The sequence below is a fragment of the Penicillium psychrosexuale genome (genome assembly GCF_028828465.1).
Source record: "Penicillium psychrosexuale strain IBT 29551 chromosome Unknown utg000001l, whole genome shotgun sequence".
In the NCBI taxonomy this organism is placed as follows: domain Eukaryota; kingdom Fungi; phylum Ascomycota; class Eurotiomycetes; order Eurotiales; family Aspergillaceae; genus Penicillium; species Penicillium psychrosexuale.
In genome coordinates, this window is record NW_026643186.1 from 1,126,445 (window position 1) to 1,152,547 (window position 26,103).

The 26,103-nt window shown below is 48.4% G+C and overlaps 13 protein-coding genes across 13 annotated transcripts; 6 read left to right on the forward strand and 7 right to left on the reverse strand.

The window, feature by feature from the left end:
* Positions 1 to 218: 218 nt before the first annotated feature.
* N7518_000424 (uncharacterized protein) lies at positions 219 to 1,037 on the reverse strand (the record flags this gene model as incomplete). Its single annotated transcript, XM_057181352.1, has 1 exon — positions 219 to 1,037. One exon carries the CDS (start codon positions 1,035 to 1,037, stop codon positions 219 to 221), a length of 819 nt encoding a protein of 272 aa, XP_057046702.1.
* Positions 1,038 to 1,455: 418 nt separating this feature from the next.
* N7518_000425 (fungal specific transcription factor domain-containing protein) lies at positions 1,456 to 3,264 on the reverse strand (the record flags this gene model as incomplete). The annotated part of the gene is made up of 1 exon (XM_057181353.1): positions 1,456 to 3,264. One exon carries the CDS (start codon positions 3,262 to 3,264, stop codon positions 1,456 to 1,458), a length of 1,809 nt encoding a protein of 602 aa, XP_057046703.1.
* A 675-nt stretch (positions 3,265 to 3,939) lies between these two features.
* On the reverse strand, positions 3,940 to 4,791 carry N7518_000426 (DUF3632 domain-containing protein; the record flags this gene model as incomplete). Its single annotated transcript, XM_057181354.1, has 1 exon — positions 3,940 to 4,791. One exon carries the CDS (start codon positions 4,789 to 4,791, stop codon positions 3,940 to 3,942), a length of 852 nt encoding a protein of 283 aa, XP_057046704.1.
* A 1,072-nt stretch (positions 4,792 to 5,863) lies between these two features.
* N7518_000427 (uncharacterized protein) lies at positions 5,864 to 6,456 on the forward strand (the record flags this gene model as incomplete). The annotated part of the gene is made up of 2 exons (XM_057181355.1): positions 5,864 to 5,951; positions 6,038 to 6,456. 2 exons carry the CDS (start codon positions 5,864 to 5,866, stop codon positions 6,454 to 6,456), a joined length of 507 nt encoding a protein of 168 aa, XP_057046705.1.
* Positions 6,457 to 6,975: 519 nt separating this feature from the next.
* On the reverse strand, positions 6,976 to 9,009 carry N7518_000428 (uncharacterized protein; the record flags this gene model as incomplete). The annotated part of the gene is made up of 1 exon (XM_057181356.1): positions 6,976 to 9,009. The coding sequence occupies one exon, from the start codon at positions 9,007 to 9,009 to the stop codon at positions 6,976 to 6,978; it is 2,034 nt and encodes a 677-aa protein (XP_057046706.1).
* A 293-nt stretch (positions 9,010 to 9,302) lies between these two features.
* N7518_000429 (uncharacterized protein) lies at positions 9,303 to 10,718 on the forward strand (the record flags this gene model as incomplete). The annotated part of the gene is made up of 1 exon (XM_057181357.1): positions 9,303 to 10,718. One exon carries the CDS (start codon positions 9,303 to 9,305, stop codon positions 10,716 to 10,718), a length of 1,416 nt encoding a protein of 471 aa, XP_057046707.1.
* A 1,047-nt stretch (positions 10,719 to 11,765) lies between these two features.
* On the reverse strand, positions 11,766 to 12,251 carry N7518_000430 (2-oxoglutarate and iron-dependent oxygenase domain-containing protein; the record flags this gene model as incomplete). Its single annotated transcript, XM_057181358.1, has 1 exon — positions 11,766 to 12,251. The coding sequence occupies one exon, from the start codon at positions 12,249 to 12,251 to the stop codon at positions 11,766 to 11,768; it is 486 nt and encodes a 161-aa protein (XP_057046708.1).
* Positions 12,252 to 12,332: 81 nt separating this feature from the next.
* Positions 12,333 to 13,257, reverse strand: N7518_000431 (SDR family oxidoreductase; the record flags this gene model as incomplete). Its single annotated transcript, XM_057181359.1, has 4 exons — positions 12,333 to 12,599; positions 12,660 to 12,863; positions 12,910 to 13,157; positions 13,212 to 13,257. The coding sequence occupies 4 exons, from the start codon at positions 13,255 to 13,257 to the stop codon at positions 12,333 to 12,335; spliced, it is 765 nt and encodes a 254-aa protein (XP_057046709.1).
* Positions 13,258 to 13,524: 267 nt separating this feature from the next.
* Positions 13,525 to 14,135, forward strand: N7518_000432 (uncharacterized protein; the record flags this gene model as incomplete). The annotated part of the gene is made up of 3 exons (XM_057181360.1): positions 13,525 to 13,675; positions 13,881 to 14,068; positions 14,115 to 14,135. The coding sequence occupies 3 exons, from the start codon at positions 13,525 to 13,527 to the stop codon at positions 14,133 to 14,135; spliced, it is 360 nt and encodes a 119-aa protein (XP_057046710.1).
* A 431-nt stretch (positions 14,136 to 14,566) lies between these two features.
* On the forward strand, positions 14,567 to 16,403 carry N7518_000433 (Zn(II)2Cys6 transcription factor; the record flags this gene model as incomplete). The annotated part of the gene is made up of 3 exons (XM_057181361.1): positions 14,567 to 15,373; positions 15,429 to 16,229; positions 16,290 to 16,403. 3 exons carry the CDS (start codon positions 14,567 to 14,569, stop codon positions 16,401 to 16,403), a joined length of 1,722 nt encoding a protein of 573 aa, XP_057046711.1.
* Positions 16,404 to 18,958: 2,555 nt separating this feature from the next.
* N7518_000434 (putative amino acid permease) lies at positions 18,959 to 21,103 on the forward strand (the record flags this gene model as incomplete). The annotated part of the gene is made up of 10 exons (XM_057181362.1): positions 18,959 to 19,060; positions 19,116 to 19,136; positions 19,195 to 19,243; positions 19,298 to 19,564; positions 19,620 to 19,654; positions 19,709 to 19,829; positions 19,879 to 20,222; positions 20,285 to 20,407; positions 20,466 to 20,868; positions 20,922 to 21,103. The coding sequence occupies 10 exons, from the start codon at positions 18,959 to 18,961 to the stop codon at positions 21,101 to 21,103; spliced, it is 1,647 nt and encodes a 548-aa protein (XP_057046712.1).
* Positions 21,104 to 21,613: 510 nt separating this feature from the next.
* N7518_000435 (HNH endonuclease signature motif containing protein) lies at positions 21,614 to 22,603 on the forward strand (the record flags this gene model as incomplete). The annotated part of the gene is made up of 4 exons (XM_057181363.1): positions 21,614 to 21,622; positions 21,681 to 21,864; positions 21,955 to 22,244; positions 22,298 to 22,603. 4 exons carry the CDS (start codon positions 21,614 to 21,616, stop codon positions 22,601 to 22,603), a joined length of 789 nt encoding a protein of 262 aa, XP_057046713.1.
* Positions 22,604 to 23,871: 1,268 nt separating this feature from the next.
* Positions 23,872 to 25,323, reverse strand: N7518_000436 (uncharacterized protein; the record flags this gene model as incomplete). The annotated part of the gene is made up of 1 exon (XM_057181364.1): positions 23,872 to 25,323. The coding sequence occupies one exon, from the start codon at positions 25,321 to 25,323 to the stop codon at positions 23,872 to 23,874; it is 1,452 nt and encodes a 483-aa protein (XP_057046714.1).
* Between the last annotated feature and the right edge of the window lie 780 nt (positions 25,324 to 26,103).

Genomic DNA, 26,103 nt, shown 5'->3' on the forward strand with positions numbered 1-26,103 from the left:
AGAGAATTTGGAATATGCCTTGGTGATTGCGATATTTTCAAGTACTCAACCCACATAACCCTCTACCTTGAATTGGTTCGTTGCAAAAAGAACAAGTCACAGAAAGAGATGCTTCATAGCTGTGGTAGTATTATACAAGAGGTCCAAGGCAAAAACAGTCAAAATGTGAATAGACAGCGGCAGTGAATGCCATACGTCTCAACGAAAGTAAAGCGAGGCTATATTCCACCAAAAATCTGGGACCCTTCAACTTCCGCGTCGCCACTATAAATGCCATACAAAGTATTCAAATAGGTGCGAGTGACATTCAACCAAGGCTGTTGGCCCGCAGTGCTCTGGCAAGCATCATTGCACACGGCATGGTTTTTCCCACCCCAGATAACGAAACCATCCACATTACTATTCTTTGCCAAGGCATTCAATTCATCCTCCCAGAGCGTCGAGGGAATGAAAGAATAGTTGCCATGGTACTGCGGCCAAGTGTATGGCCAAACGGGCAAAGAATCATCGATGGCGTTGATGGTCTTGAGAACAGACGTCAACGACGCATTCCAAGTGGAAAGGCTGTCACTAAATGTGTAGGCAGACGGGAAAAACGCATGGCTGGTATGATTTGCGATCAGGCTGCGGTAGTGGTCATACAGTGAAGAAATCGTGTTTCCGGATAGCCCGTACCAGCCAATGGTCTGGTCCGAGGGAATCACATCGGCCGCCCAGGTTTGCAGAGTAGACATGAGCTCCAAGTGAAGATCTGCCGTTGAAGCATCGGTGAAATAGAGGTCTTCGCAGTCGAGCACCAGTGGGTAACTTGGATAGATGTTCCATTCAAGGACAATGTCTTTCCATACATCGGCTGATGGTAGAACTCCCCCCTCGGTGAGCGGGTTGCACACGTATGCGGGAATCCAGTTGATATTGGTTGTTCCGTAGCCAATTGACGTGTTCACGTAGGCTGTGTTGTCGAACACATGGAAGGATGAAGCGTAAGTTGAACAAGCAAGCGCTAAGCCCACTGTGTGTTGAAAAAGAGTCTTCATGTTTGTAGGAGATGGATTGAGAAAGTAACCCAGGAATTCCAATGTCGATTTATCTTTGATCAAGGAAGGATTGGTCGAGTGCTTCATTCATATCTCACATAACATCGCATTTTATACTTCGTTGTATGCCAAGCTCAATGGCATTGTCGGATTTATTATGGGGCTTGACCGAGATCCGGTCAGTATACGGATCTCGCCGCTCCAATCAGGTCTATCTCTTGTCACCTCATTATTCGCCATTATCACGAGCGTGAAGCGATATCAACGGAATTTTAAATCGGCATTTAGGGAATTTTGTCGTTTAAGCAGATGAAGATATAATCTATTCAGAACATATTAAACAGGACGTTTCCAACGCCAGGGTATATTCACTCTAACATACTGCTTGATTAAACAAAAAAACACGAAGACACCATCTTTAATTTCCCCATTCATTCCATTCCAAGTTCGTAGAGCCCCATCCCGTAAGCTGGTCTAAGAAAGTGGGATATCCTGCGGAATCAAACATCAGAGTCTCCGACCCCCATTCAAAAGGACTAGGAGAGACCGACTCATCCAAACTATCAACATTGTCATCACCAATTGTGACCGGTTGTTCAGTCATCATATTGAGCGCTTCACCCACTATGGCTTCTCCCTTCTCGGTGTTATTGAATGTAGGCTGATCTTGTGTCTGCTTCCGAGCTAAAGGATATGTTCCCAAAGGGTTCAGAATGTACTCAAGGGAGGACTGCGAGTGTGCCACCACTTGGTCATTGATCATGCCATCCTTCAATGGACGATGGATCTGTGATGGAGCTTCTGCAGGGAAAAGCTGGTTGAACCGTTTCAGGGCTTCTTTTGCAGACTGACAGTATGCATCTACATTGAGGTACTTTTGCAGGTACTGCAGGATTGTGAGATTATCTTGCAGCATTGTGCGATAACTCTTATAGCCAAATTGGGGAAGCAAAGTTGCGGTGTCACCCCATGAGAGAAGAGTAGTCACTAAAACACTGCTGCAAATTTGAACATGGTTTGCATACAATGTATCAATGAGACTGAGCTTGTGACACAGCCACAGATCCTTCAAGAGGGTCGAAATATACACTGCTTTCTCCAAGCACGTGCGGTGACACCGCTCGAGAAAGGGTTTTGGTGCATGCTCTCGAATCCACTTGGTCGAGGTATCGGGGAACACCAGCTGTGAGACACAGATTCGATATAAATCATTGGATGTTTGAGAGAGTACAATGTGAAGGCCGAAAAAAAGATTGAGTCGCCCTGATGCTTTATACAGATACTTGTTTGCGGTAGTCATTTTCAATGCATCTGGAATGGAGGCTTCAAGATTCTGAAGCTCCGTATTGAGAAGAGAGAACTGCGACTCGGACTCCCATGGGACTTCATCTTCTAACTCTTTCACGTACTTAAGGATCTTTGCACGAAGCCTTATTGCACGAATATATAATGCTCGCAAGTCGGGAACATCGAAATGCGTATGCATGCCAGGAGGTACTTCGCGGGAGTGTAGCGTTTCCGTAACGCAAGGCGAACCTCTAATAAACAAATCTTCAGGGCATGGCAGCTGGACATGGATATCCTCCGCCGAGATTAGGCGAAGTTGATCGATGCCACACTCAATGAAAGCATCGAGCAGATAGCAAGCCCACATAAGCCTCCTCCTGCTTTCTTTGACGGGAGTAGACAATCGTGCTTTTCGATGAGCTTCGGGGTCATATTCCACGTTCAGCTGAAGGAGCTGCAAGTGCCTGGTAATTTGTCCGGAAACCACCAATGCTTTCGCATATTCTCCAGTACGTAAATAGTATTCGTGAAGCAGAACCTCTGTCGCCAAGCATTCCAGTTTGTGGGTTCCTAGGTTTCGGAATGAATACTGCAGTGCAGTATCTGCCCAACCTTTTCCTGCCTCGTAAAATCTCAATTCGCGATCAACTTCATCACCGTGACTGCAGATATCGCCGTAGATAAATGGAGCGGCCAAGGCGCACATGACATGAAGGAGCCCAGATTCCTCGGTATATGTTTTGTCAGAACTCTTCAACTTCTCCATAAACGTTGGGATGTGTAGGAATCCTAGACATCGCACAGTGTGGATACGCTCAAAATATACTTCAACGAGCTTGTTCAATCCTTCACCTGACGGCAAGTCGGCCGTCATGAGCCAGGCGGGGACTGCGTGCGACCTTGCCTCGAGACTGGATAGATTTCGAGGAGTACCATCCATTTCATAAGAGCACTCCAAGGCTTTTCGAGTACAGCGAACACAACCAGTGCCCCCGGAGCACTTTGCCTTGGCTCGTTTGCATTGAATGCAGGAGCGCCAAGCACGTTTCCGCTGTAGTCCAGCCTGCGTCCTGGCGTCGGCTGGGTGCGTCACGTGCGACGCATGAGAAGATATCGGATCAGACTGGTAAACACATTCTGCACCAAATCGATGGCATCTTTGGCATCTCCCCGGCGTGCGGTCACATTTTACCTATTCGAGTCTGTTAGAATCCACCAAAGAGACTCGTAGAAGTAACGAACTTTTCGCTTGCGGCACGTTTGACAGCTTGCTGCGACTTGTTCAGCGTTCGGGCCATATGACGCCGACGCCATGTAGATAAAAAGTAAAGGCAGAGTCAATCAAATAATTCTCAACGAGTGCAACAGCTTGTGACGCAAGATTATCATAGGATGGTGTTATCTACGATAAGCGATATCAGCAACTTTCCCGAGGTCTTTATTTCCACTGCTCCCTATATGCCTAGAATTCGCTATCTACTATACGGGGTAAACTACTCGGGAGGCATGGGTTGGGAAATGAGAAATCTCGCAATATATATTCTAGCTTGTTAGCTGTTCGGCAGCGATTGTCTCACGATGTGCAATTTACCACCAAGACCACAATCCAGACTTGCTAAGCCATCAAGTACTCTTTAACCTGGGCTCTAGCATCCCGCACGGCTTCACTCGCCGTTGTCGAGATGACCTTACCAATTCTCTCAATCTCCTCGAGTCTTTCCAACCAGAAATTCCACCGATCCATGCTCATCGGTCCCGGCAACCAAAGCCTCCCCTCTTCCTCTAACGCCCAGGTCTCGTCACCTTTCCTAGCGCCCTCTCTAAGTCTTTCCCCGGCTATCTTGATCCACACCGCCGCAGCAGGTACTTCGAAGTCCCACACTGCATCCTGGCATTCGAGCGCCTCGGAGATGCACTCATAGCCCCAGCTCAGTGGCAAGATACCATCTTCAGGATCCAGTCCTGGAGCAGCCATTGCACAAGATGCCTCCACAAAAGCGAGGTGCACGTGGGCCTCGCGCCTCTTCGCTCTCGTGGCTGGATCCCGATCCGCCAACGATTTACGCCAGTGGCTCTGCTTCCATTCATCTGACCACGAGTCGCCAAAGTCTTTGAGCCAGGATGGGTCGCCGTCCTGGCTAATTTCTTTTATCAGGTTGACGATGGCGGGTGTGTTGCTCTCAGGCAGCTCAAAAAGCGCGTCTTCGATTATGCCCAGTACGCGGCGTTGTATGTCGGTCCTCTCGTCGGGATCATGAGGCTTGGTCATGATGGCAGCTGTCTCGGATGGTGTGGAGTCGCCTTTTATGTACGCTTTGAAAGCCGCAATTTGATGGAGATGCGCCCCGGTTTCCTCCTCGCCGTCCATAGGTGCAGTGTGGTAATCGAACCAAGCGTCGTCGGCGGTGGAGCCGAAGCCGTCGAGCTCGACTGATTTGCAAGTCAATTCTTGAATGGTGGTGTTCATGATGATAGAGCGTGATGACTCTGGAAAGAATGATTTTTGGGTCTTTGGGTGCTAGGACGGGTGATGTGATGGTTGGGTTATGTTTGAGGGAAGAAAGTGCGGAATGGTCGCAATATTGGACAACTTCGAAGAGTGGCAGCAGAACTCCAAAGAATCACACCACTTCGCCAAACTCATTAATGGCCAAAACACAGCCCAATAGTGGGTTGAGTTGAATTGGGTTTTGGTGCAGCCTAGGTGTCTCCATATTTTTGAATGGCTTACAAGCCCAGGATTCAAATGGGATCAAGGAATCAAGAAAACCCTGGAAGATCTACGCTTTGCGGCCTCGTGGGCCCGCCCGCACCCCGGTCCGGCTGTGGGCCCTACCTAATCTATTAGACTATTACTACTCCCTATATACAGCTGTATAATGTAGCCGGTGTAAACACCATAAAGTATCTGCAAATGAATTCACCCATGAGTGATTTACATTACACTGTATATAGCGGTGTAGAAAGCGTTGCTAATTCAGGAATTCAAGCGTCAAGATGACCCTAAAATGGGGTTGGACCCTGATATCCACTAGAGTCGATCCTTCAAAATCGTAGATATCCACTAAAGTTGGTCCTTCGTAGATGTCCACGAGAACTAATAGGGATTTTCTCCCTCTCACGGCTGGCGCCCCTAATAGAACCTTAGCCTTGTGTACAAACGAAAGATGTAAATGGGCAGGATACGAAGTTGAGAGTGGTCAAATTCTCTATATACAAAACTATCTACAGAGCACTGCACCCATGCACAATCTCCAAAAAAGGAAATTATAGCATCATAGAGTAGCCTTAGTCCAAGCTCTTGAGCGATATAATCTTCTCCGTAAGTTGATCGACGCTCCGACGGCCATATTCTGTAAGTCCGTGACTGCTAGCGTAGGACTTTTACTCATCCTTTTGACTCCGTCAAGAGCTATAAGAGAGAGAGCCTTTCCTGGCTCCAAGGTTCGAATAACAAACACTCAGACCTCATCTTAGCATCAACAATTCAATTACGACGCCCAGAAATCTTTTTCTACTCAAACCCTCGAACCGCAACAATGAAGTTCACTTTGGCAAGCGCCTCCATCCTCTTCTTGAGCCTTACCTCCGCCCTCCCAGTCGAGGACTTTGCCGATATTCAAGAACGTGCAGAGCCTTCTAACGCACCCATTGACGTACGCCATCCCCCAGCTAACTTGAAACCTTCCCATGCCGACTGATATCTCTTGCAGTGTGGGATGGCCCCAATGCCTCCGCGTCTATCAAGTGCGGCAAGAGCACTTATACCGGCCATGATATTTACCTTGCTGCGCAGCATGCCGTAAACCTGAGCTTTCTGAGTCCCCCTGAGAAGCGCGGCGAGAAACCCTACCCGCACAAGTTCGACCACAATCGCAGTAAGAAGGTGGATCTGCACTTCCCTGCTCACTGCTCAGAACACGACGACAACCGACAGGAGTACCCGCTCGTCAAAAACGGACCTTGTAACGGTAGTAAGAATAACAAAAAGTACGGGAAAAAGCGTGCTGTGTTTTACTACAATGGCAAGACGGAAGGTGTTGATGGTCACCCGCTGGTCTACTTCTGTGGGTTGTTGACCCATGAGGGTTTGAAGGATGGCGGTTTTTCGCAATGCCCCAATGGAAAATAGGCTTGCGCCGGATTCCATACTTAGATTCTGGGCGTTGAAACCAGTCTGTGAAAGAATTCTGGAGGTTGGCTGAGTGATTCCATAGAGGGGTTTCTACCTATCCAAGTTTGCTCCATTTTTTCTCATAGGGCGGACCTTAGTATTCATGCCAGCATTGTATATTTTTAGAATGTAATCATTCTAGTCTACAAATTACCAGCTCCCTTTCTGAGAGAACTCGCAGTGGAGGACCGTCGTTCCTTCCATTCCCCTCGCTTAACATCTCTTCTTCACTACTTGGTATAATGTACTCTTTATGTAGCCATAAATGCCAGAGGGCGTTAAATCGAGGTCTTTGAAGTCAATCATTCCTAAACAAACAGGCCTTAGTAAGCCACTCGCCTCCATCCATGTGGATAGCATTTGCCAGACCAAGAACACTAAGAGTAAACTGAAAAGAGAAAACCCCAGGGAGCAAGTTTGTTTGTTACTATTAATGTTAATTTTAAAGAATTTCTATGACTCAACACTTTCAAAGGACTAGGCCGCTTGTGCAGCCAAAAGCTCCACAGCAAAATCAGATGCACTCTCTATGGGAATCACTTCCTTAAAAGCAGCAACATGAGCTAAAGAAAGCTGCTCATGCAGCAATACTCGAAATTTCGACACGCCCATTAGTGCTCCAGAAAGGATCAACACGCTTCTAGCTGGAGGGCAGGTAACAGTCAGCGGCTGAATGAGTTGAGCTAGCGAGCTGGCTGCAGAATTGAGAATTTCAAGAGCCTGGAGATTAGGATCTTTGTCGCGAAAAGCCAGCTTTGTCACAATCTTTGCAAGATGGCTGATGTCGCTCTTGGGATTTTTTCCAGAATAAAGGAGGCGAGACAGCACGGCATTTTTGGTGCAGCCGAAATGGGCCAGGACTTCCCCCTCCATTTCACTCAAGCAGCTCTCATCAGCTTCGCTGGAATCGATGCTTGTCAGCAGGGCTTGCAAAGCCTTTTTGCCAATATGAAAAGCACTTCCATCGTCTCCGATAAGATGGCCCCACCCGCCTGTCCGACGAACTTCGACGACATGGCCGTCGGAGTCCTTTCTGAAAGCAGTGGCCACGGAACCTGTGCCTGATATGAGACTGATGCCTGTTTGAACAGAAGCATCGCCCTCGATGCACGCGCCAAGGAGTGCGCCGTCACTTGTCAATCGGAGCGTACCGCTCTCCATCGAAACGCCAAACGCCCTTTCAAGACGATTGATGAGTACGTTCAACTTCTCGGCATGGTGTATGCCTGCAATTCCGGCCCATAATTTGCTGAATCGGGGGTAATTGGTGAGATGGGAATGTCGCCTCCGCGGTAAAAGCCTCACAGCTTCCAGCGTGGCTTTTTTGGCCTGGCCTACAAGCTCCTCTGTAGCCACGGTATTGAAATTGCAGGGCCCGGCATAGCCACGGGAGACAACACCGGATTTAGTGGCAATTGATACTGCGCATTTGGTTCCTCCACCATCAATGCACAGGAAATATTCCGGATCATCACCATCCCCTTCAAGTGAGGCATTATTTCCGTGTGTGTAAGTCGAGTTTAGATGCCTTGCAATAAAAGCCCTGAAATCGCCATCGGCGCTTTGAAGTTGTATATTTGCTTCACTTGGGGAAAGATCCGTAACAGCCACGGCGCAGGCAAGTTTCACGCTTCCATCGCATCTGGCAATCAGGGTGTTTGCTGCATCATCGTTCTGTATTTGATGGAAATTCTTCAGAATCTCGGTCGGAAGAACGAGTCCGCTTGTCGAATAGAGTACCATAATCTCTTTGCAGACCTGACGTACGATTCTTCGACCTCGGGCTTGAAGCTTGTGGTTTCCGACTCGAAGGTCAACCATAAGACCTCCATATGTCTTTCCAAGCCTCATCATTGAACAAGTACTGATCATGTTCAAAATTTGCTTGGCTGCAGTTCCGGCCTTGAGCCGAGTACTCCCTGCAATGAATTCGGGGCCTAGTAAGGCAACTAGTGGATAATCGACCCCGAGGCTATCAATCGCGGACGGCGACGTGTTCGTAATGCTTGCCGTCAGCGTCCCGGTTTGAAGCGCGAATTTGAGAGCCCCGAGAACAAACGGAGTGCGACCAGATGCTGAAATACCGAGTACAGCGTCTTTGACAGTAAGATTTAAGGCTTGGAGTTGCGCAGTTCCATCTTCTTCGGCATCTTCCGCTCCTTCTTGCGCTTCGGTAGCTGTTTGCTCACCCCCTGCCACGAGGGCGATAAACTGACCTTCATCAGTTGAAAAGGTGACCGGGATCTCAGCACAGTCCATCATCGCTACTCGGCCGCTGTTGCCAGCTCCCACGTAGATCAATCTTCCACCGGCGCGCAACCGAGGCACTAATTCGTCAACTAAGGATGCAATTGCCGGCAGACAGCACGCGACTGAGGTAGATACTCGTGACTCCTCATGATTGAAGGCGGTACAGAGGTCTAAAGTATCAAGAGAATCGATTGAGTGTGCATAGGCACTGCGCACCTCGGTCTGAAGGTGGTCCAATTGTTCGCAATCTGACGGCGTCATGGCGTGAGCAAAAAGTTTTCGGGTCACGCAACCGAGATTTCAAGCGACGCTTTTATGTAGAAAATCAAATCAATGCCGTCTAAGTGTGTCTCCGTATCTCGGTCACTTCCGTGAAGAACGGATCTCGGTGCGCGAGATCCGATTATTCAAAATTGCGGGCCCAGCACACCATAGTTCAAAGTCTGGAACAGATTAGAGTCACATTCTCTATGTCTATATATACTTATCTAGGAAATGCCCACGCTTGACATGTTCAGTCCCAAGATATCTATCTCGAGTCTACCTATCCCATCATGGCCACCAAGTCGGTAGAAGACAGCGTTTCTCCGCACAACGATGACCCCGAAGTCGTTTATCCACGAGTGCACAAAAACTTTGTCACTAGGATCTATCATGAACCTTGGTTTCAGATCGGCCTTGTTTCAGTGATTTCCTTCTGCAATCCTGGAATGTATAATGCCCTCACTGGAATGGGAGGCTCTGGCCAAGTCGACAGCACAATCTCCGCCAACGCCAACGTCGCAACTCATGCATGCACGGCAGGAGCAGCACTGCTTTTGGCGGGCTCCTTTTACAAGTACCTGGGGCCACGTGTATGCCTCCTCATCGGCGGATGGACCTATGCTCTCTATGCCGGATCACTATTGGATTCCGACCGGAGGAAGAATGGCGGTCCTTTTGTGATTGCAGCCGGCGCGATTCTTGGTTTGGGAGCGGCCTTCTTTTGGGTTGCGCAAGGAACCATCGTGGTCACCTATACGAATGATAATACGCGTGGCAGAGCCATTGGGGTCTTTTGGGTGATATTCAACCTCGGTGCAACCATTGGCTCGCTGGCCAGTTTTGGTCTCAACTACAACTCAAAATCCGGCACGGTGACAGACTCGACATACGTGGCCTACATTGTTGTCATGCTCTTTGGATGGCTTTTATCGGTGTTTGTCTGCTCAACCGAAAATCTTTCTGGACACTACCACGGCAATCGCATCACTCAAGAGTCTAAGGCTGTCAACTGGACGAACCTCAAAAGAACTGTGATGGAGACACTGCGTACAGTCTTCAACTGGAAGAACATGTGCCTCTATCCCATGTTCTACACTGCAAACGTTTTCTATTCCTATCAACAGAACGCTGTCAATGGCATGACATTCAACCTCCGTACACGCGCTCTCAATGGAGCCCTATACTGGATCGCACAAATGGCAGGTGGGCTTCTGATGGGTTTCATGCTGGACCTCCAAATTGTCAATCGTCGCACGCGGGCCAAGATTGGCTGGTCTATACTATTCGTCACCGGGATGGCGATCTGGGGCGGAGGCTACCGTTTCCAAGTCTGGGATACCGAGCGTTTACGACAAGGTCTGAAGCAAGATATCGATTACAAAGCGGGAAGTGAATACCTCGGGCCAATGTTTCTCTATTTCTTTTATGGCGCCTATGATTCATTCTGGCAATCATTCTGCTACTGGATTATGGGGGCTCGCTCCCGCGACCCTGTGGTAAATGCTGTCATTGTTGGGGCTTATTCGGCATTGAAGCCAGCAGGTGGTGCGATGGCCTGGAGAATCAACGCCGAGGGAGTCAGTGCCATGACTCAGTTTGCTATGAACTGGGGTCTAACTGCCGGTAGCCTGTTGGTTGCTATTCCAACGGTGTTGACTATTGAACAGGGAAATTCTAAAATCGAGTCCTCGAGTGACCACGAGTGAGGGATTTGGCTCCAGATTTTCAGAGGATTGATTCAAATTGCGCGTCATATGATTTATATGTTTAGGTGGATTCTTCTGATTTAGATGTCGCGATTAGCAGTTTGTACATAATTATAGCAGTTGGGAGCACTTGAGAGCAAGTGCTAGTCAACCCAAGTAGTAATTGAGTGGATCCAAATATGATCTAACCTCCTATCATGTAGTTGGAATATCCCGATGCGGGAGTGTTACTCTAACGCGATCACTCATTTTTCTGTTTGACAGTATTGCAATATATATGGTGAACCGTCCGATCACCAGCTGGCCGACTTTCTCATTTAATCTTTGATTTCAACTATCGTCATTGACATAATCATGAAAAACATCTGCATAAAAAATACGCCCTACATCACGATGACTCCGAATCTTTGTCCTCAATTGCGACTCCCCCCAAGTATCATACCTGCCCCTCAAAAAGGCCGAGTCAACACTCGCACCCTCAGATGCCTCCAGCGCCATATTTTGCATGACAAAATGATTCCTTAGAGTCCCAACCGCCTCTTCCTTGGTCAGACTTCCCCGCACACCCTGGAAAAAGGGCACACTGTACCTCTCCGACGGACCTGACAACACACGATGCGTCGTCGCTTTACACACACCATGAGTAACCACCTCGAAAGCCTGCCCTATATTCACAACAAACGTATCTTCAATAATAGGAACATCTATCCATTCACCTCTCTTGTTGAGAGCCTGTAAGCCCTTCACGGTTGGGGGCGATGCTTGGAGAAGAAACGTCCACCACCCAGAGGAATCTTTGTGAGGACCCACACCTTGGATATTGGGATCAGAAACAGGATCTGAGGCGGGATAATGGACTAGCTTGAGACGGTGCTGTTCCGAGAGGAATGAGAATAGAGTCTTGGGGTCCAGGGAGAGTGTCTCGGCGACCAAGCGTAAGAATCGCTCGCTGAGGTTTGTTAATTCATGAATATATCTCTCGATGACGCTCCGAAGAGAGAGGTCTTGTGACGGCCACTGTTACTTTTTATCAGCATAACTTTGGAGCTAGATGACTGATGAGCCGAGTAAAGGAGGTTGTACCTGGTTCGGTCCTTTCAACCTTTCATAAAGAGGAAGACCCGCGCGCCATAGGTCTGGCAGCTCGGTTGCAAACTCGAACTGTTCGCGTTTATCTGCGACTCCAGCTGTTGTTTCTGAACCTACTTGGCTGTATCCCAAAAAGTGAGGGGAGTTGTGTAAAGCCACTTCTTCCTTTTCCGCCGGATCGAGGGCAAAAAGTTTAGGGAGGGCATCTTTCAGGTCTGAAATTACGTCTTGTGGAACATCGTGATTCGTGATATACAGAAAACCAATGCATGTGAGGGCGTGGTGGAGTTCTTGGAGAAGCTTAGGCCGGGTTAAGGGCGAGTTGGCGAGGGATAGGTCGATGACTGGGATTGATTTGAAGTTGGATGTCATTTTTGGGCTCAGATCAGTGGCGACAGTGGGGATGTAAGTTATGTTGGCAGCCCTGGAGATAGAATGAGCCATGGCGTGATACCCCACGTTTCTGCGGGGTAAATCGGGATAGAGAAATTAATTTGTGACTTTGATTTGTCTGATCTCGAAAATCTAAACACACTTTCCACCATCCACTACCATCTCAGTGCCATTGATAAAACGAGCCTCGTCACTGGCCAGGTACAGGCACATGTTGGCGATATCATCCACATCAGTGAGTCGGCCCAATGGCACATTTCCGATGAACTTCTCTCGGTTCTTAGGGGTATCTTCCATGCCAGTGAACATGGAAAACAGTCCAGTACCAGAAAGAAGAGGAGCGACAGTGTTGAATCGGATATTGTGGGGACCGTACTCCGCGGCAAGACCTTTGGTCGCCTGTATGGATTGTTAGTAATTCATTAATCATTTTCATCTACAGTCCCAACATTCACTCACATTAGTGACTGCCCCCTTGGTGGCATTATACCAAACCAATCCAGGCCGTGGTCGACTTGCTCCCGTGGAGGAGATGTTGATCACCGACCCACCCTGGCCTTGATCGATGAAACGCGGCATCAGGGCCTTTGTAGAAAGATAAATGCTCTTCACATTGACTTTAAACACACGCTCCCACTCTTCCTCTGTGACCTCTGCTGTCGGCTAAAGGAAATTAGCGAGGTTCCCTCGTACAATATGTTAAACTCACCTTGTTGCGATAGCTAGTGCCCGCATTGTTCACCAACACATCCACTCGCCCGAACTTGGAGAATGCCAAATCCAACACCATATTCCAGTCCGCTTCTTGTGTGACATCTTGGCGCTGAAAGATGAGGTTGGAAGGATTCTGCGAGGCGACTTTCTCGCCGCCCTCAACGTTGATATCGGTAACGATCACTTTGGCACCCTCTTCGCCGAATCGTCGAGCGATAGCTGCGCCGAATCCATTACCTCCTCCTAAAAGGAGGATATTAGCATCCGCAACGGAGTGGTTTGGAATAACAGTCTTACCGGTGACGATGGCAACCTTGCCTTGGAGTCTTGAACCTTGGGACATCTTGGTATAGGAGAATTGACAGTAGAAGTCAGATTAAAGAAGCAAGAGCTTTTAAATAAGTTCCAAACAGCCGAAGAGGGGTTTCGGCACGAAGCTCGGAGTGAAATCCGTTACCTTCCCCGCATTGGTTGGCGAAGTATATCTTTGGTGAAATATCGTATTGATGAACATCCCATGATGATCATAACCCCTTAGGGCAGGCGATCAACGAGGGGTTGTCATTATTGTTATTATTACCCTGAAAGTTCTTTACAACAACTTGTTATCATGATTTTCCAGGTACTTTTGGGGTTTCTAACCCTTTCCACTGCTATTGGTTCAACAGCCAAAGCCAATGCCAATGCCAATGCCAATACGAACTGCTATGGTTCAAATGTGATTTCAGCACCTTCAGCAGACCATCGGCCTGTGCCATGGGGTACTCCGAGTGTCTATTTTTCGTCATTAAATGGCACGTTAACTACGTGCTGTAACACTTTGGATGAGATCCGAACCGCGCTGGATGATATCGACGATCAAATACTTCAGCTCCTAAATCGGCGGTTTGTACTCCGACCTCCGTACCTGAGCAGGACTTAGAATGTTTATTTACGACATTGACATTAACACATTAACTCATATAGAGCCGCCATACGTCCGTGAGGCAACTCGTTTCAAATCCACCCGGGCTTCTGTGAACGTTCCCTCGCGCAATGAGGCCGTCCTCCAACAGGCAGAGCAGCAGGCAGTGCATATCGGGGTACCACTGACGATTGCCCGGGCGGCCATGGGGGCCATTCTGAACTCCAGCGTGCCCTTTGAACAGTGCATTGTAAGTGAGTCTGTATTCTCAATTAGGTTTGAAACTGACTCTCAAGTTCGATGCCTATACGGAGTAACCAGTATTAGACATACACAAACAGCCCCTAAAAGGATGGGATTCCTCAATAGCTGGTTACGTTATGTATTGGTCTAGATTGGAGCTAGACGAATCGAGTTCCACTTTGATTCTGTAGTATCTTCAAAACAGCCAACTAGAATAGCACAGCGCTATGTTCAGCTCCTGCACATGCCTTGACGCTAGAGTCGAGCCAAGAGCTTTTAAGGGCCAAGAAAACCGGTATAAATGTGCTTGGTTGAAACACTCTAATATAGAAAAATGAAAAGCCATTGGCCAAGAGCTGATGCGTTTTGCCGTTCAGCGCCCCTCCAAACCCAGATACTTCCAAGGTTGGATTCTCCTTATAACATCCATCATGATTCATGTCAATTAGCCTTCATTCTAAGTGTCCATGTCTGAACAATATCCTACTTTCGAGTTTCGCGCCCGATGGAGACACGCAGGGAGGGTGCACCGTTGTCGGACACGTCACATACACCACCGACCGAACCCCCAAAACGAGTCCGCCGATGGCATCACCGAGGATTCACAGGCTGTTCCACCTGTCGCCGCCGCCATGTTCGTTGCGACGAGGCATCTCCGGCCTGTAATAACTGTGTCCGTCTTGGACACGAGTGCGATGGCGCTCAAGGGCGGATGACGTTCAAGGTCTACGGGCCCTCTCAGACACCGACGGATTCACCGACGGATTCACCGCCAGAGTCATCCAGGGCACCGAAGACACAGAACAACAATTCGACCTCCAGCCCAGAGTCAAGCGACGCTCCTGCAGTCTCCCCCTTAGAGGAGAGGGAAGATGTTGGCAATGCGGTCTGCAAGGCTATGGTCGCCCCCACAACGCTGCCACACCCAACGAAGTTCCGCTTCCAGCATCCTGTTACCTCGATCAGTATCGCGAAATCGATCCAGCGCACCGAAGAGCGTTATCTCACTTATTTTGCGGATCAGGTATCAACATTCCTGATCATCTACAACACCCCTCACAATGCCAATCCCTACCGCACACATTTCCCGGATTTCGCCCGGTCGTCTCCAACAATGGCCAATGCGATGCAGGCATTGGGCGCATTACATCTCGCAAACACATCGGTGGGATCGCAGCGGAATAGACATTTCCAGCAGGCAATGGGCAAATACGGCGTGGTAGTGAAGGGTTTTCGTGCACGATACTCAGACCCCAGCCAGCAGCTTGGATTAACGGATTTCGCGACGTGCCTATTACTTTCCCTATTCGAGGTTCGTTTCCCCTCTATATCTACCAGCCATGAACAATTGACTAATATTCCTGCAGATGATGGATTCCCAACACAACAACTGGGCAGTACATCTCAAAGGAGCTCGCGAAATCTACAACCTCCTCTTCTATCCGCAACCCGGCGACTCGGCACGTGAAGTACAACGCGTCGCCGAGACGAACCACCCGCTCCGCCCATTCCTCGTCTCCCTACTCTCATATCTCGATGTGGCAGGTTCATGCGCGACTCCCGGCGGGACTGTGGTCGAGGGTAATTACTGGAATACCATGGGTGGAGGGTGGGAATACAATCTCGGGACGCCAAGTCTATTGTCAACGATCCCGGACAACCCACGTCTGGTCGAGCTGCGGCAGGCATGGTCCAGCTTAATGGAGGTGCAAGCAGCTATCAGTACATTTGCATCGGACAAGAAAACGTGGATGACAACCGACCAGTCAGATGCGAAGTATAAAGACATCTTCAACCAGCTGGTTGTATGGCGTGTTACGACCCCGCCCTGTCTACAGCTGCCCGCCGAGCTGGATGATGAGAGCCTTTCTCTGTATCCGTATCCTGACGTTCTTGAGTATGCGGGTTGCATTGAAGCATACGAGAAGGCGACATTCGTTCATCTACTTCAGATCGCTGGAGCTGGGCGTGTCGGTTGGATCACTGAGTGGACGTATATGGACATGCTTGTTAGTCGGATTCTTCTACTAGCTCAGAAGTTGCCGAAAGATGTGGGCCACTTGGCTTTTCTATGGCCGCTTTTCATTGCCGGGCAGGAGACTCGGAGTGAGCCCGAACAGAAATTTGTTCGCCAAACCATGCAGGAGTTGAAGCGGTTTGGTTTCAGGGTATGTCACAAATTAACTTCATCAAGAGGCGGGTCCGAATGCTAATATCTCATAATCTAGAACGTCGACAAAGCACTCGAGACCCTAGAAGGAGTCTGGCTCAAGAGACGCTCCTTTCCTGGCGGTTGGATCCAGACGTTGGAGGAAGTTCAGACGAATATCCTTCTTCCCTGATGTGAAGCTGGCTAGAGTCGACATCTCTCTACGACTTCACGACATGTCTTCATACATATATTGCCTTTCTTTTCCTTTGATACCCCATGAGTTCAGCTTGACTCTTTTATAGCTACAGACTTAGTCTGGTAGCTCCCCTGCATCATAGCATATATATGAAGCAGCATGTATGTATAGACCAGGAAAATGATAATATAATCCTCATGATCATAGCCTCTAGCACCACCGTGGCGCATGGCATGAATTAAGTGAAAAATCCTTGATCATCCGCTGTACGAGCTCTAGGGTACATATAGGTTGCAGTTCGTAATGCGAGGGTGATAGAGGAGCAGATAGTGGTCCATGACTCTTCATACGTGCTATCTCGTCCCCGATCAGGTGCCTTCCCTTTTGGTCAAAAACCGTCACCAACCCCAGTTTCCCATTTACCTTAAGCCACTGGGAGGGTATAAATACCTGCCCCCTCCCCCTCTCCCTCTTCTTCTTTCTTTCTTCTCTAACGCTCCGGGCCCACATTGCACATCGTGTTCCTGTTGAGTACCCTTTTATTTTTTGAACTTTTGCCAGCTCCAGATTTGTATTCAACATACGTCTGCTGCTGTCTAGTGAAGGGAAATCCTGAGGATTCTGATTGGAACTTTGCTGCGGCTCGTTGAAGGCTGAAACTAGGTTGGGGCTTCGGTCCTGGTCTAATGGCACGAAGCATGTTACGGCAGAAGCACTCTCCCTCTGACCTCTGCGGATACAGACTGTACTTCTCTGAGTTCTCCATTGTCCGTTAGGAGCTTAACAAAAGGGGCTCTGTTCTCATCTCCTTCCTACAGGGATAACTCTCTGTTCCCAATGATGAAACAATAATCTGAGGGTAGAAGGTTCCTCTCTTTTCATTTCAGTGTCTACTTTGTTGTGTCTTGTCGCTGTCTCTTGTTGTTGTCTCTTATTGTTGTTATTACTCCTACCCTTCCAATACCTCACTTTCTGTCATGAATTGCATTGCCACATGCTATCACATGCCATATTGAGATTGTTTCTTTGTTTACTTCTTTCTTTGTTTGCTTTTTTCATTGTGCGTTCGCGTAGCAATGGAGGTCGGTGGTTTGTATAGTTTGCTTCCTTCTCTCCTCATCTCGGTACTCTTTTGTTTTAAAAGCATAGCGCGTAAAATCTCCCATCTTAACGGAGCATCAGCTCCAACAGCAAGTCTCCCGACAAGGCATCAGCCTCTGTGTCGCCCACAGACCCTGTAAATATGTTGATTAATTCCTCCTTCTCGACCAGCTCCTTGTCGACAGAAATATTAGTGTGTCGCCATCACCATAGCTAGCATGAGGGATCCAGTCCAGCCTTAGAAGGAACAGCCATGGCACCCAAATAGTATGGAAGATAAGAACAAGAAGATAGACCGCAATGAGAATCGAGAGAGCGACCATTGACGATGCCGATGATAAAAGACTTGTCTCCAAACAATGCCAAAGCCAGCAGGACGAGAGGACCTTTGCTTAGAAGGAGTAACGTCCAGTTCCCGTACCGGTCGTCCATAATTTGAATGTCTCCTTGCCGCCTCTTTCCCAGATTGTTAAGTTGTGGCAATATGAATGGAATCTGTTGAGGATCCTAGGGTCCATTGCACTGCGGATATTCACAATCTGCTAAGAGATCAGTGGATATTAGCGGACCGTTCTTATGCGTCGATATAAGGCTGTATTGTTTGTTCCGCTGATGATATGATGCCATCGGTCTATCAGATTTGCTATGAGGGGCATTGGATTTACGAATCTTAGTCGAGCAAAAAACCCCTGAATTATTATCAAAAGCGATAATACATATCTTCTTAGATGGGAGCTAACCTGCCATTCATTTTCACCCCGGTGCGAATGGTATGACCACGAGCTGTGTGGCACCATAAACTGGTATAACGACAGTATTTGACAAATATGTACAACATACACAATATATCGCCATTTCACAAGGCAAGCTAGTAGTCTTAGCTCAGGGGTGAAACATCTGCCACGAGGCTAACAATTACCAAAAACGGCCTTCTAGTCCGTGTAACGGAAGCGGCTGTGTACGGAGATTATTATAATTACTGATAGCTTTTACAATTCTATCTTCTCTATTAAACCCCCAAGACCCAGAGTATATACTACCTAATAAACAAGTCAAGCTCGACGGATCAGAAAGCTCCGAGCTTCCAAGGTTATATTGGACCCTCTTTGAAACTTAATCCAAAAAATTTTAATCTTACGCGATGCGCGGCAATTTAATAATCTTCAAGGAAGATCAAGACAGGCATATAATAATATAGAATACACTTGATAAATTACTGTACTCATAACTTAACCAGTTACCCAACTAGGTCATCTGTAGTCATCAAATCAAATCCACTTAAGGCTGTGGCGTCTCCTAATATTCCCGGTGGAGCATTTGCGAACGTTTTGACCGCAGGACGAACACGAACCTTGGAAAGTCTATCCTCAAAATTTCTGATCTCTTCTCAATCCAGAAAATACAGACACCTGGGTTCTTCCTTTTCCCTATATATCTGTTGTTCAGATATGGCTTCCCACGACCCTGTCGCCGGTTCCGCCGACCTCCTCACCCATGAAGGTGAAGGTGACCGGGCTGAGCTCAAGAAACAGGATGATACCGCTTTGCTGGTAGGTGTATCCAGGCCTTGTTTTGTAAACATCAAACTAACATGAAATCTTCTAGGAAACTATGGGCTATAAGCCGGTACGTCGAGTCGTGTAGATTAAGATATTTCATGATCAGCAACTGACTCATTAAACAGGTTCTTCATCGGACATACACTTTGTTCGAGAATTTTTCAACCACATTCGGTACCTTTTTCGCTGTCACTACTTTATGGGCGCATTTATACTGACTCTATCCAGCTGCTCTTTACTTTGTTGGCGGTGTTCGCGTTACTTTCAGCACTGGTATTGCCGCCGGTGGAAACCTGGCCTATTGGACTAGTTACCTAGTAACCATGGTATTCACGTTCATTACTGCTGCTGTCATCGCTGAGGTCTGTTCGGCTTCTCCATCCGCTGGATCAATCTACTTGTGGGCCGCCGAAGCTGGTGGGCCTCGATTTGGCCGACTGCTTGGCTTTATCGTCGCCTGGTGGAGTACAACGGCTTGGACGACTTTCTGTGCAAGTATGTTGCGTATCTACCTTAAGACAAGGATTACATGGTGCTAATTTGATTATAGGCAACACCCAGGCTGCGGCGAATTACATGCTTGCGGTATGCTTTTTTTTTCTTGGTTTCCTGGGATTCAGACTGATACATTGCGTTTAGGAAATAACCGTATTCAACCTCGATTTCCCATCAGACGCAAGCAGCGTCAAGTTCCGCGCAGTTCAGTGGATCTGCACTGAGATCTTGCTTGCTCTGGCCGCCCTGTTGAACTTTTTGCCTCGTATGTACAAACGCGTAACTTTGATTCACTACCTCTGACAGCATTTTAGCTCGCTATTTCAGATATGTCTTTTGGTTGTCCTCCGCAGTCGTGATGCTCGACTTTATCCTGAACATTGTCTGGCTGCCCATTGGCACCGCTCAAACCTGGGGATTCCGTACCACACACGAGGCCTTCATGACCACGTACAACGGTACCGGAGCCCCGGCTGGCTGGAACTGGTGTCTTTCTTATCTTGCTACCGCTGGCATTCTGATTGGATTTGATGCCTCGGGTCACGTTGCGGAAGAAACCAAGAATGCGTCGATCACTGCTGCGCGTGGTATTTTCTGGAGTACCGTTGCCAGTGGGTTCGGTGGTTTGGCTACCATTATTCTCTTTTTGTTCTGCGCGGTTCGTCTCCCGTAGTCTCTGCGAATGCCGAAATTCGAAATTCTGACCTGGTTTTTCTATAGCCCGACGCCGACACACTTATGGGCTTCGGTGGGCCCCAACCCTTTGTGCCTCTTTACGCTGTTGTTCTAGGCAAGGGCGGCCATATCTTCATGAACATCATTTGCATTTTCGCTTTGTGGCTGGTGAGCTATCATTTTGCGTACGAATATCTAATATCTCATAACTGACTTTTATTTTCAGAACACCGCAATTGCCATCATCGCAGCCTCTCGCCTTGTCTTCGCGGTCGCCCGTGATGGTGTACTCCCATTCTCCGGTTGGGTCTCTCGTGTAAAGGACGGTCAGCCACGGAACGCAGTTATTGTTGTCTGGGTTGTTGCCGCCCTAGTCAGTTGCACCATTCTTCCATCCGCCACGGCTTTCACTTCCCTTGTTTCGGCAGCCGGTGTCCCCAGCGCTGCCGCCTACGGTCTAATCTGCTTGGGTCGACTATTCTGCACTCCGTCGCGGTTCCCGAAGCCACAGTGGAGTCTCGGCCGCTGGAGTAAGCCGTTCCAGTTCATTGGTGTCTTCTGGAACGGCTGGGTTGTCGCTGTCCTATTCTCGCCCTACGTGTTCCCAGTCACTGGGGAGAACCTGAATTGTAAGATGTTCTTTCTTATAAATTTTTATCGCGCTAACTAACTTGCTTGATAGACGCCCCCATTATCATGGCTGGAGTCACCATCTTCGCATTGATCTCCTACGTCATGATGCCCGAGAGTGCTTGGCTTCCTCGAGACCGCATCACTCACTTTATTGATAGTAAGGGCGCTGTCCAGGCGACCGTGGATGAAGTTGGCTCTACTGACCATGGTGAAACGAGTGGTGGTCAATGATGTGGAGTGCGAATTGTAACTGGCCACCAGTTCCTATCACCGGGCACATAATGCCTTAGAGATTGCAGTAGAGAGCTTTCGGGCTTAGACTATATAATGCTCTAGCTATTTATAGCTATTTAAAATTGTTATATTTTCAAAAGACTACCAAAAAATTACCCAAAAAACTCCTCGAGAAACATCTATTTTAACAATGTACGTGGTCCCTGCATAAAATGAAGCTTTTGATCCCATAGTTACAAATCCGGAAATTCAGGCATTCAGGCATCAAGATCACTGGTTTATGCTAGCACGTGATCAAGCACGTGGCTCTATACACAACAGTACTACACCAACATCTTTCCTTTCGTAACCTCCAAGAAGAATCAACGTCTTATATTTTGGGCATAATGTCACGTGTTGATATCGTTGCCTTATCGCATACCTACCTCATACATCAAGTTCGCCCTCATCGATTCCTTCATCACTATGTCAATCCCTTAGGAGATCTGCATCTGTTAAACACCCACCATGTCATTAGTCAGGAGTCATTTTCGCAATGTCTATTTCTACCACGCGTCTAACGGACAGCTCCTAGGAAGTTTCTTTCAAGCTGGTTTCCGTAACGGACGCTAATCTGATCTGGATTCTCGAGAACGTGTTGCTCGTTGCGGCGGAGAATCTCACGATAAAGGATCGAGCATCCGGTCGAATTATCGCACCATCGAATAATTGCGTTGTCCCTGGCGACTATGACATTTCTTGTGATGGCAAGACTTCACGTATAGCATACGGTTATTTTTGCTCATAGTTTGACTAGGAACTCTTACAGTAACGGACGAAGCGTCACGTCAGCAGCTTTAATCATTCAGGTCAAGAAGAGTCATTCCGCACTGAGGTCGGCCGGAGAGACGGGAGATGCGTTATTTCCGGCACGATCAACCTTCTTGCGCAGTCGGATTGGTGGACTGGCTTCGAAGCTGCCCATATATTCCCCCTAGAGAAGGAGGGTCTATGGGTTGAGTATAACTTCGGGCGTTGGATAACGAATATGGACCATACGACAGATGTTTCGAAGCTCAACCCTGTTCAAAACGGTTTACTGATGACTTCGAATCTACACAATTGTTTTGATCAGTATGCGTTTTCTATCAACCCCGATGTACGTATCGTATCCTAAGCAAGTCCCTATACAGAGATACTAACAGGAGATAGGGCGGATACAAGATTATCGCATTTCTACCAGACACCTTTAAAATTGATGGAAGAGTCCTTGAACCGATCTGCCGGGATCCAAACGACCAAAACCATGTCGCGGACGAGCTCCTAAGATGGCACTTCCGGCAAAGCGTGCTCGCTAATATGCGAGGGGCCGGGGAGCCGATATTCGAGTCGGACTTTCCCCCTGGGACAGACCAAATAGCGACGCTACGAAACGAACCATATGGCAAGGAGAGATTAGAGATGGAGGTCGAACTCAGACTCGGACCCAGAGCCAGAGAAGAAGAGTCGACATATTAATAGGGACATCTTTACGCAAAGTCTCGACCGTTATTTCTTTTATCTATCCCCTCCAGAACAAGTCCCTCGTCGAGGCACTTACGGCTCGTGGCGTGACCTCCTTTGCAATGGATCGCATTCCCCGAAGCTCGCGTGCACAGACCTTCGATACTCTACTCTTAGCTGGTCGGCATTGGTAGACTGTTCATCGTGGGAGGAGGTTTTGTGCCTCTTACTATCCCTGAAATAGTGCTAATTCATTTTTAACAGCCATCAAAGTCGCCCTAGAGGCGCAGAAGTAGGCTCCCACTAAAATCCACAGTCCTGTTATAACTACATGCTATGTTTGAATTGCTCCTTGTTTACGGCGAAATGCCTTAGGGGACTCTCGGCCGAATCCCCAGCGGACAATTGTACAACGTAGCGGACATAAAAACCTCCGGTCTCGGATCGATTGGGGAGTGGGTCACAGCAACACGAAATCCTCGCATTATCACTCTCCTCGATTTATATTGTGCAGAGTAGGTATATGTTGTAGCACATCTCCAACTCGAGGTGAAGTTGGCAATATTCGCACTTATCGAATTCATCTGCATCCAGCTCGTTAACCCGATTCTCGGGTCTATACTGCCAAAAAAAACGGTACAGTACCCCTTGCTAAGCTTCCTGTACGCTGGCAAGACATGTAATTTCCCTCCAACGCATGGTATCGCTTGCATTTTACGGAAATGATGGGAGACCAGAAGTCTGTCTCTATGTGTATGCTTGCAAAGAGATTAAAGACCATCTTTCTCCACATCCTAGAGTATATGAGCTGAGGATATGACGGTTCCGAGGATATAAGATACCTATTGTAGAACACGATCATTGTGTTCAGGGTGTATAGATAGACTCCAATATCAGACTGCATCTGATAGAAGTCTCGATAGCTATGTAACTAAACTACCCAATAGTTATCCTAAAATCGCATACCATGCGCCAAAAATTGAAGACATTAGCCATCCCAGAATAATACTTGATTCTGCCCTTTCCCAAGTCAAGGGCCGTCATACATTAGCTTAGCCGATCAGAAACAGAGATGAGAGGGGAAAGACATGAAAAAAAAAAAAACGAACAAGCGACCACCGAAAGAAACCAGCTAAAAAAAGGCCCAATATCAAACAACACCGGAACAAACCCCAGAAACCCAAGCCATACGCCAGATTCCCCATAAAGACATTACCAGATCAATATATGTTAAGTACCAGAAAGCAAAAATCAAAAAATCAAAAAGCCAAAACCCCCAATCTCTAAGCCTTATGCGACTTCTTCCCCAGCTTCAACCCCATAAAACCCCTCCCACTCGGCAGAACACTATTATGCCGCGCATGGCGACGCTGACTGGATTTGCGCACGACATGGCTGTCAGCAGTGGGAGGCGGGGTGGGTTGTGTCGCGACAGAGATCTGCGAGGAAGAGGGACCGTTAACGCCGACCTCGGAGCGCAGACTGCTCAGCGAGTAAACGCTGGAGGCGGAGTGTTTCCTCGTCATGCGACGCATCATCAGAGGCGAGCGGCTTGTGAGCATATTCGACACGCTGTATGTCGAGGACCCGCTGCGCTTGGAGATGTATGGCGATGAGGGCGTTGGTGGGATTGAGGCCGGGCTGCAGGCCCTAGTGAGGGGGGAGGGTGAGGGTGCGTCAATGTAGTTGTAGTTGTTGGGTTTGCCGTCGGCGGAGAAGGGTGTTGTTGGCCGGGAGGTGTAAGTGGAGACGCTGTTGCTGCTTGTACTGCGCATTGAGGGGGGTCGGTGGACGTGCAGGTTTAGTGATGGTGGAGGCATTGCTTTGTCGGAGCCTTGAGTTCGTGGTCGGGTTCGGTAGTCTTGGGCTGGGAGGGTGCGTGGTGGTGCTGGGAAGTAGAGGTGGGGGATTTCAGAGATGCGGTCTATGGTTGCGCTGGGTGAGAGGTGGGGATCTTCTGCTGACTTGGGCGCCTGCTTCGTGGTGGCTCTTTTCTCGGATGCTCGTGGTGACTTGGCTGGGTCTGACGAGCGTGACAGTGTAAGTCGGCGGCTGTCGGTCCTGGCAAGCATAGAGCGGCTGCGGCTGCTTTCCCTGGAGCGGGAATGAGGACGAGATTTTGAGGTCTTGGACCGTGGGCCTAGGGCTTTGATCAAGACCACTGTAGGACGAGTCCGGGGCTCCATTATAGTCACCTCCTTTGCAACTCGGATGTCTGCTTCCTCTACGGAAAAGACCGACGAGGGTGAAACAGAGCGAGACCTTGAGTTAGATGGCTGGGGTGGTTTGGGCCAGACGTATATCGATGGCTGTAAAAAAGTGCTGGATGCCAGTTGTGGCGGAGAATCTGAGGGTGGCAGTTCGAGAAACATCTGGTCTTCCAGATCAAACACATACGTATCTTCGTCGAAGGTGGCATTGCTGTTTCTCTTGATGGTAGCAGAAGAGACGGGCCGGGGCCGTTTCACTGCTGGCGGAGCGAGAATACGTTCATCCCGATCAGAATCAGGGTCATTGTGAGAATTCTCGTCGGCACTGAGATCTGAATCGAAGATTCCGACTCGTGAGCCCACAGGCGAGGACAATAGATCCTGGGTGCCTGTGTCGGATTCCGAGACAGCCTCCTCATCTGACTCGTATCGATCCTGGATGCTATGCCTGCTCAAGCGGTGTAGACTCAGTGAGGGAGTAGGTCCGAACATGTTCCCAGCAGTGATATAGTTGTAATCGGTCATAGAGCAGAGGAAGAAAGAGTATCTGTTCCAAAGTACAGACCGTTCCGAAGTCAAGGGAAATGTAAGACTAAAAAGACCCTCAACTAGAGAATACCAGGATGAAAAGGAGGCCCAAGGAACGGAACGTAATAGTTGTCAAGTATCCCACAGGTGCACAGCTGCAAAGGAGATCCAAAAATCCACCAGGGCGACAAAAGGGCTCTTTAAGGAAGTGGACCGGAGTGGGACCAAGGAGCTATGGGCAGGGGATGCATATATCAAGCCAATATACGGCGTACGGCGTACGGAGTAAGTAGCAGGGAAAGGCATCCAGGGTCATCAATCCATGCCATGACCCTGTACGACATCCACGTGCAGAAAGTGGAAAGGTTCAATAACCCTGAATTTGCTGGTTTTGCTGGCTTTGCTAGTTCAGCGCGTAGTGAACCTTGAAGAGGGTTGAGGAGGGATTGTGATTGGTGTCTCACCCTTGCATGGGGGAAAATAAGGGCGGGATGGCGCTCGTTTCAGCAGGGGGAAGAACGCGTTACACTGGATATCGTGGCCGGAAGGCTGAATTGAAACTTTGAGGGAAATAAATTAAAAAAGACATCTGATAGATCACTATGAGCTATTGGTTAGGGCACATGCACCTAATCCCCCGTTTGTTCAATGATTGGGCATTTCTGCGTATCAGGGTTTTAGGGCTTGAGAGATTATGCAAGACGAGAACTCGTATCAAGGAAGTACGACACAGTGGCAAAGAGGAGAATAAGGGCCGAATGAAACATATGTCCCTCG